Here is a 7,907-nt window from a genome sequence, read left to right as displayed (position 1 = left end):
TTTTTTTTTTGTTTTTTCGTTCAGTAGTCTAATTGCACTTTCAGGTTACGTTCAACGGCCAATTTGAACCTTATTCCTTAAAATTACAAATTTCATTCTTGAGTTAATACCACAAATGGTCCTCTGACTATTGGGTTAATACTCCTTTTAGTCATCGACTTTCAATTCGACCACAAATAGATTTAACACCTATTTACAGAAATTTTAACGGAGGACTATTTGTGATTAAAAATGAAAGTCAAATGACCATTTGTGGTCGAATTAAAAGTCGAGGACTAAAAAGAGTACTGACCCAATAGTCAAAGGACCATTTGTGGTATTAACTCTTCTTAATATTTTATTAATAAATGGACGAAAAGTACAACAAAAAGTGAGTATAATTAAGACAAATTCTATAATTATTTTATAACTTATGGTCGAAAAATGTAATTTTTTTAATAATTAATTAAGAACTAAAAATGTTTCAAAAAATTAATTTAAAAGATGAGTTTCCAATACGAATTTGAAAGTTGAAACGGGACTGTGCTTTCCCTCCGTCTTTTTGTCTCGCACTAGGGTTTCGAATTCAGGCCTCATACTGGTTGTTGCTCACTATCGAGTTTGGATCGAGGTAATTCTCTTCCTCAATGTCGCTTTTGGCTTCCCAAGCTGCTTAGTTTGTAGGGTAGCAGGGTTCGGTAGACAATGTCAGAGGCAAGTAAATTGCTTTTCTGTGTTTGATTGTTTTCACTTGATTCGTTCATTATAGTTCATATTTATATGCCGAATTGCAATTGTCAATCCTCCTAGTTGATTAGCGCCTATTTCATGGTTCAGTACACAATGCCCAGTCATTTATTTATTTATTTTGGATTATATGTGAATTTGAGTGAGGTTTATCTGTAAGGTTCCTTCCACTCTGTACAATTGTTACTCAAAGTTGTTTATATTTATATTGTCCTATGTCCTAAGAAGATTAAGAATTATCTTTTAAATTGCATTTACAGAATTGCTGTCAATAATGCCTATATTTTATATGCTTTTCAACTGCTCTCTTGGATTTCTGGTTGCTTCCTTAACAAATTTCAGGTTTATGAAATTTCCAGTTGCTGATTGAGGTATGGAGCACTTAGAGCCTGAAAGTAGGGAACGAGATGTTACAGATTTGAAAGATGATAGCCTTATGTTTCCTATCCCATCAAAGAAGAGTGAAATCACAAAGAGTCAACACTTGGGGACAAATTTTGCATCTTCAACACCTGAGAAGACAACTGAGTTGTCACGTGTTGAACGCCCAAAGGACATTGCTGGACTTCCTGAAAAGTATGGTATTTAGAAATTAGTCTTAATTTTGTATTTAACATGAATAATCACGACTGAATTGAAATAGTGTTTCTTCAATCAACTCAGTTACAGGGCCTTAGCAGAGTTATTTGATCGCATGGTTTGTTCACTGAGATTGCTTAGATTACGTAAAAAGTCACCTACTTTTCAACGTATTTCCAGTCAGGTGGAAGTCCTAACAGGAAGGTAGCTGCATTGCTGACTTTTTCTTTTTTCTTATTCGCACAAGTAAACACAGTAGTTTTTCCTGTCTTCTTCTATTTAAAAGTTCATGAGGCTTTATATATTGAGTGCTCTTAAGTGTTTTATTTAATTATGTACACATGGACACTGGACAGTCTTCAAACTTTACTTATATTAACATGCAAGATTCTTTGATTCCTTTCTAGTTCCAGGTTAGGAATATTGTCAATAAAGAAGCAAATAAAACTAATTCAAGTGTGAAATCTGTATTTGCTTAAAGATGATTACTTATTGTGTTAGGCTTCGAAGTACCTAACCCAAAGTAGATGTTCAAATTACTGTGAATCTGTGATAGATATGCTTGCATTTTCAAAGTCTGTGGGCTAGTTGTTATGTGAGAGGATTTTAGGAGTGGTAATTTCAGGTACTAGCCACTGACCACCCTGACTAAAATGTAATCATTACTAAGGAGCTGCAAATGCTGTTAACTTGTATGATCTTTGGAAAATGAGATGATAAAAACAGGATTTGACTGATGCTAATTCATCTTTTCTTGAATAAACTCAAGGGATACTTAAGTGATCTTTTAGACTTGATTTTGTGCTGATCCTTCTTGTCTCTTAATTTTCTTTTACCAGAAAGTTTCTCTATGGGCACCTTGCACAAATAATGTACATAATTCCTGAAGCTGTTCATATTGATAAAATACTTGTGCATGATGAGAAAACGTGTTGCATGAAGTCTGATATCAAAGTTACGTTGCATCTTGATGCTATGGAAGACCACCATGAGCATTCAATTTTTATGCATCTCAGCAATGTTTTCCAAGCCAAGCTCATTGATTTATTTGGTAAACATCCCGAGGTAATTTTGTACATTACATGTTTTTTCTTTGTTTTTCTACATATGGAAGACTCGTACCACTTGGAAAAATAGAATTTTTGCACAGCAAACCTAATTGGGATGGCTGTATATCAAAGAAGAGATCGGTTTCATGGTTTTTGCTAAAGCCCTCATTTTTCTTTCATCTAACCAGGACTGCAACATTCCAGAAGCTATACTTCCGGAGCCATTTAGTGGAAGCAGTATCACTGCAAAACCATATTCATTGCCTGTTAATTTATCATCCCCCCTTGATACAGAGATATTGGAGTCATCCCATCTCAGTCCATCTTTAAGTTCACATTTCTCACAGAAGGCTGTTGTTCCAAAAGAAAAGAAAACCCAACTTTTAGTTTCTTCCATCCCCTGTTCATTTGTTGATGATGGGCCTATCCAAGAAACTGAAAGTGAGATGGAACCTCCTAGATCATGCCCCAAAAGCCCCATAGTCACAGACTCTGTCCAACAAACCCAGCTCCTACCAGCAGGTAGCTCCAAAACGTGTGAAAACACACCTTTGAAGCTTACCTCTGAAAATAATAATTTATTACTTGAAACACCTGCACAGTCTACTCCAAGGAGATCTCTATCTGCTACTGAGGACAAGCACAAGAAAGTGATTAGCCAAAGTGCTTTGGCGTCCAATCTTACTGTGAAAAGGTCACTTATGGATGATTTGGACTGGTCTGAAACTGTAGATTCTATCTTCCCTCAAATGGATATTAAGGGTACATCTGCTAGTGGCAGTGTTACAACCAGTGCTATACATCTCTCTGAGGTACTTTTTATAACTATATTGTTTTCTAGTGGGTTTTATGGAGTGGATTGGCTGTTTTTAAGATTTGAGCCTGAGGTTACCTATTACCTAGCCCTCACTTTGCTTTTTTTACTTTTAGCACATGGTAATTTAATATGGGGTATCACTTGCTTGGATTTTCTTGAGGTACTGTTTTGATTGTTCTTGCATTTGCAAAGAACTGATATACATTGCTATGAAAGAGAATCACAGTCAGGCAGTTGGGGTGTGTATTCTGAATGACTAACAATATAAGTTTTACAATTTCATTCTAAATTATGTTCCTTGATTTTTAACTCCAGCTCTTTAACTCCTCAAAGAACTGATGGGGCAAAAATGCATCTTGGAAAGAAGTTAAAATTTTCACACTGATTCCAGTTTCTATGTTTTAGGCTCTTCCAAATAAATATATTAGAGGAGAAATCATCTTTTTGAATTCATGATCACAAGTTAACTCAGCATCCTTCAGAAAATTAGTAAACAGTGAGCAGAAATGTCTTATGCTCTGTAGTCTCTATCTTTGATATCCTTTTTTGTCTTTGTATTGAAAACTTTCTAGCTGTAGCTTAACTGTTAACTTTACTTCATAGGTGTTTTTAATTCTGCCACTATCTCAATCTCAGGCTGACTATTTTTCTTAGCTTTGCATATATTTACAGCCATCCACTTTTTTGGCTTGCTGATATTGGATAATGTGGCTCATTCTTACAGGTTGAGAAAAGTAGTTGCACTTCTGGTAAGGATAAGAGAGGCTTGCCTGTGCACCAGCAAATATATGTTGGTTTGCCCAACCTTGTACACCTAATTCACAACATTTTTCAGTCTCTTGGCCGTGATTCAGTCACAAAAGAGGAACTTTTTCACAAGATCTTAATGGCTGACTGTGACGTAGATGAGAACAGTATGCTAAACAGCTGTTGATTCTTTTCTTCTTTATTATGGCAAACAGCTACAGATTCTTTGTCTCCTTTTAGCTCATTTTGTGGCCTACACCCTACTAAAATCTGCTGAATTTGTTGTCTGTAATTAGGTGACATTGAAGGACAAATAGATCTTCTTGAGAAACTTGTTCCCGAGTGGATTTGCAAGAAGTTGGCACCAACTGGAGGCTTTTTGTACAGGTTTGAATTTTCAGTCCCAATGTGACTTTTTTGTATGTATGAATGAGATTGAACTTCCTATAAATGCACACACAGTGTGAAGTATGGACTATACAATATAAGCTGCACATAAAATGGTAGTGTCAATATGTTATTATGTGCACTACTGATCGATCATGTGGCCAACTAGTTAAGGTACATATAACAGTTACATGTATGATGGATTCTGTATCACTTTTTGACACTGCACTCCTTGTCTCAGTTTCTGCCCTCTTCTTTGATACTTGAAAGTGACATAAGATTGATATGGCAACGAGCTGAATCAAACTTGAAGAGATTATTAATTCAGTGGATTGTTTTTGTGAAGCATGATGGGCAGTATCCAACATATTGATGGTTTTGCTGATTCTTTGATTATTTGTAATTGGGTGCAGCCTCAAGAGTGGCCCGGACTTGAATTCTGTTTGTGAAAGGCTGATTAGCACATGACATGATGATGCTTTTCTTTCAAGGTTTGCGTGCGTGTATCCTTCAGCAACAAAACAAATTACAAATGGCGTTAATATGTCCTTAGCAGCTTCACATCAGCGGATCAAGTTGATTCAGAATTTCAGATGCATATCAATTTCCAACTCTATGATGTGAGACTTTTAGTTCTTTAAGCGAGTACCCATATCCCCGTGATTAAACCAGTGTACTTTGTATGATTCTTTTTTGGGGGGTTTGTTGTACCGGTATATTCTATCATGCCCCATTTCTTCGGAATGCATTGTTAGACACATGAATTCAATATAATTTTCTTGATATGTATGTTTTTTCCCCTTTCTTTTAAATCACAAGCGGTTATCACAGTATAAGCATTATTTACGCCTCTCTTTGCGAAGTAGGCGTTACGCACAAGTGAAAGACAAATAGACAATAAAAGGAAAAATACATAAATAAATAAAGGGACTAACAAACCTACACTATAAACTAAAGTGTTTAAATGGTAGTTTAGTGGGTTAGAGTGGTTTCTCTATCTAGAAATGAGTTCTCTCCCTTCTCTAGATTTCCCACACTTCCTTGCTCTTTTGTGCTCAACTTTGCTTTTTTCTACTTGCAATCTACTCATTTAGTAGGATTGCTTGTTAGTTTTCGTGGTGGAAACTTAGACCATGCGACAGTTTGTAGGATTTGGCAGCAATCCATTGTTCTCGGCCACAACACTAAGCTATTGCGGTTTCTTGGGTCTTAGGCAGAGTTTCACGCGTGTAGACTTGCCCACTGATGATCAGTAAGTTTGCCTTCGATTTTTCCGACGACCTCCTAAGCTGTGCAGCGTTTTTATTGAGTCTTTGTTTCTCATTAGAAGACTTGGCTACCAGAAACTTGTAACCCAAGTCTATTCAACCAATGGTTTGCTTCGTAACTGGATTCCATCGTCGTTGGGTTGGAACTTTGACCATATTCCAGTAAGGTAAGGGTCAGGACCTTTCTTTTCCTGCGTTTTTCTCACAATCTGACTGTGTTTTGTTCTCTCGTGGACTGAGTCTAGCATGACCCCTCCTTGGCTAAGTCTAGCATGGCCCTTTTTGGTTGAGTGACTGAGTCTAGCACAACCGTTTTATGTGGTCCAGACAAGTCCTAGGCTGCCGAAGCAGTGTATTTATTGGTGGCGATTTTTGGGCTATTTACAGTTTGCAAGTTGGTGAATTTTTCCGGCAAAGCTCGTGAGAAAATTGAACTCCGATTGGTTTGATTTTTCCGGTGGCTAGATTATTTTCCATCCAAGAAATTTGAATTCACTTATCAAATCAGTGTAGACTTGGAGTACTGCACTGGTTTTAATTGACTTTGGGCAGTCGTTTTCTCTCTCATCACTGTGGGGCAGTTGCTTTTCCTTTTCCTTTATCAAACGGTGACATCCCTCTTATTTGTCTCTTGCTATATTTGGCTATAATAGATCCAAATCACAAAGAGTCAACATAGGAGTCTTACTCAAGATCTCTTGGGTCCACAAACACATTTTCTAAGTTAATGAGAATTTGGGGGAATCATCTTCCCCAAAAAATCAGAATCTTGGGACACCAAAGAAGAAGGATTTATGGGCTGACTTATTCAAACAGAACAAGAGCATAGTGGATAACTCGGACAAGTTAAAATTCTATCCACTGGTTAATGAGAATGCCCAAATTGAATTGAATGAAATTCTTACAAGGAGGAGTGAGGTTTTGGTCTTCTTGGATGCTTTGCGGGGAAATTTCTGGGGATTTAAGCAATTCAACCCTTAGTTGAATCTTGGAAGGTCCAATGTAAAATTTTTACCCGTCTAAATGGCCACGTGCTCTTCAGATTTCAATATGATAAGGATCAATGTGCTATTATGAGCAACATGTATTTTCTGTTTGAAAAAAAAGGCTTTAAAAAAAAAAAATCGCTCTCGGAGAAATTCCGACTCAAAAACAAAGATTTCAGCATCATTCCGATTTGGGTCAGCTTGCCGTTTCTCCCCATGGAATGTTGGCACTCTAAAGCAATGGTGAATTTGCTAGGGTCCTTGTCGATGTGGATACTTCTCAACGTGCAGTTGAATTTGTTTTGGTGAACATGCCAAATGGGGAATCATTCCGACAGAAAGTCATTTATGAAGTCAATCCGTGTTATAGCACTAAATGCAAAAGCAATGAGCATTTTGAACTGTTTTGATGAACATGCCAAATGGGGAATCATTCCGACAGAAAGTCATTTATGAAGTCAATCCGTACTATAGCACTAAATGCAAAAGCAATGAGCATTTCCTTGATGATTGCACAATTAACAAGCCGTGGATCAAGAAGAAAGGCAAGAAGGCAAAAACAACATTGAACAACCAAGAGGTTGCTACTGTGACTACTGAGCCAAGCCAATATACTGATCATGTGCCTTCAGACACTTCTACTCCGTGTACCGATGTGGCTGGTGAGCCAGGCTAATCATCTCTCCCTATGCCATGTCTAGCGGCCGCTGAAACTTCTGTTCCGTGCATTGAAGTGCATGTTGATCCACCAACCGTTGCTAGCCCATTAGATTGGGATGTCGATTCCATGTAGGAGGAAATCGTGACTGCAGTGGGGGATCTCGCTTGCATTGGGTCCGAGGATGCCATTCCTTTAGAGGATAAGGTTGTGTATGAGAAAAACAAACAAGGAATAGGGCTAAAATGGGTCGCTAGACTGGTTTTAAGGATGCTCTTCTCTCCCTTCTAAAGAAGGTCACTGCTAGAGACAATGGTGCAACAGGGGGCATCCGTATTGAAAATCGTTTTGTTCCTTTGCTAGTGAAGGATAAATCAGTGGCCTGTGGCGGTAGTCGATGGCAACCTACCTCCGGGGTGAATTGATTCTTGCATTTTGGAATGTGAGGGGGTTTAATAAGGCCCTTAAAGTGGGTAGGGTTTCCAAGTTTGATTGCATTTCTGACCAATGCCCGATGGTAGTCAAGCTTTTTGATAATTCTTGTGAGGGAAATAGGCTCTTCAAAATTTTTAATATGTGGCTCACACACCCCAGGTTTCATTCCATTCTTGAGGAAGGTTGGGGCAGTACCGTTATAGGTACCAAGCAGTTCCTCGTTGCGGCTAAATTAAAAGCTCTCAAAACTCTCCT

General features: G+C 37.8%; 1 protein-coding gene across 3 annotated transcripts; it reads left to right on the top strand.

Annotated features, from left to right (window-relative positions):
- Nucleotides 1–499: 499 nt before the first annotated feature.
- On the top strand, nt 500–5,094 carry LOC116005282 (CDT1-like protein a, chloroplastic). 3 transcript variants are annotated; one of them, XM_031245548.1, is made up of 8 exons: nt 500–610; nt 1,086–1,302; nt 1,390–1,509; nt 2,145–2,370; nt 2,543–3,166; nt 3,896–4,085; nt 4,215–4,305; nt 4,719–5,094. In XM_031245548.1, the coding sequence occupies exons 2-8, from the start codon at nt 1,100–1,102 to the stop codon at nt 4,771–4,773; spliced, it is 1,509 nt and encodes a 502-aa protein (XP_031101408.1). In that variant the 5' UTR covers nt 500–610; nt 1,086–1,099; the 3' UTR covers nt 4,774–5,094. The 3 variants fall into 3 exon arrangements, with proteins under 3 accessions (XP_031101408.1, XP_031101415.1, XP_031101423.1); XM_031245555.1 differs by having other exon boundaries at nt 1,069–1,302; XM_031245563.1 differs by having other exon boundaries at nt 569–693.
- Nucleotides 5,095–7,907: the final 2,813 nt, after the last annotated feature.

This window comes from Ipomoea triloba, chromosome 2 (genome assembly GCF_003576645.1).
Source record: "Ipomoea triloba cultivar NCNSP0323 chromosome 2, ASM357664v1".
Lineage (NCBI taxonomy): Eukaryota > Viridiplantae > Streptophyta > Magnoliopsida > Solanales > Convolvulaceae > Ipomoea > Ipomoea triloba.
Note: the sequence above shows the minus strand (reverse complement) of the source record. Positions and strands in the feature narration are given on the sequence as shown.

Coding starts and splice junctions, on each gene's coding strand:
- LOC116005282 (XM_031245548.1), top strand. CDS start 1,100: ATGGAGCACTTAGAGCCTGAAAGTAGGGAACGAGATGTTACAGATTTG. Junction 1,510..2,144: donor GTGGAAGTCCTAACAGGAAG/GTAGCTGCATTG, acceptor TTCTTTTACCAG/AAAGTTTCTCTATGGGCACC. Junction 4,306..4,718: donor ACTGGAGGCTTTTTGTACAG/GTTTGAATTTTC, acceptor AATTGGGTGCAG/CCTCAAGAGTGGCCCGGACT.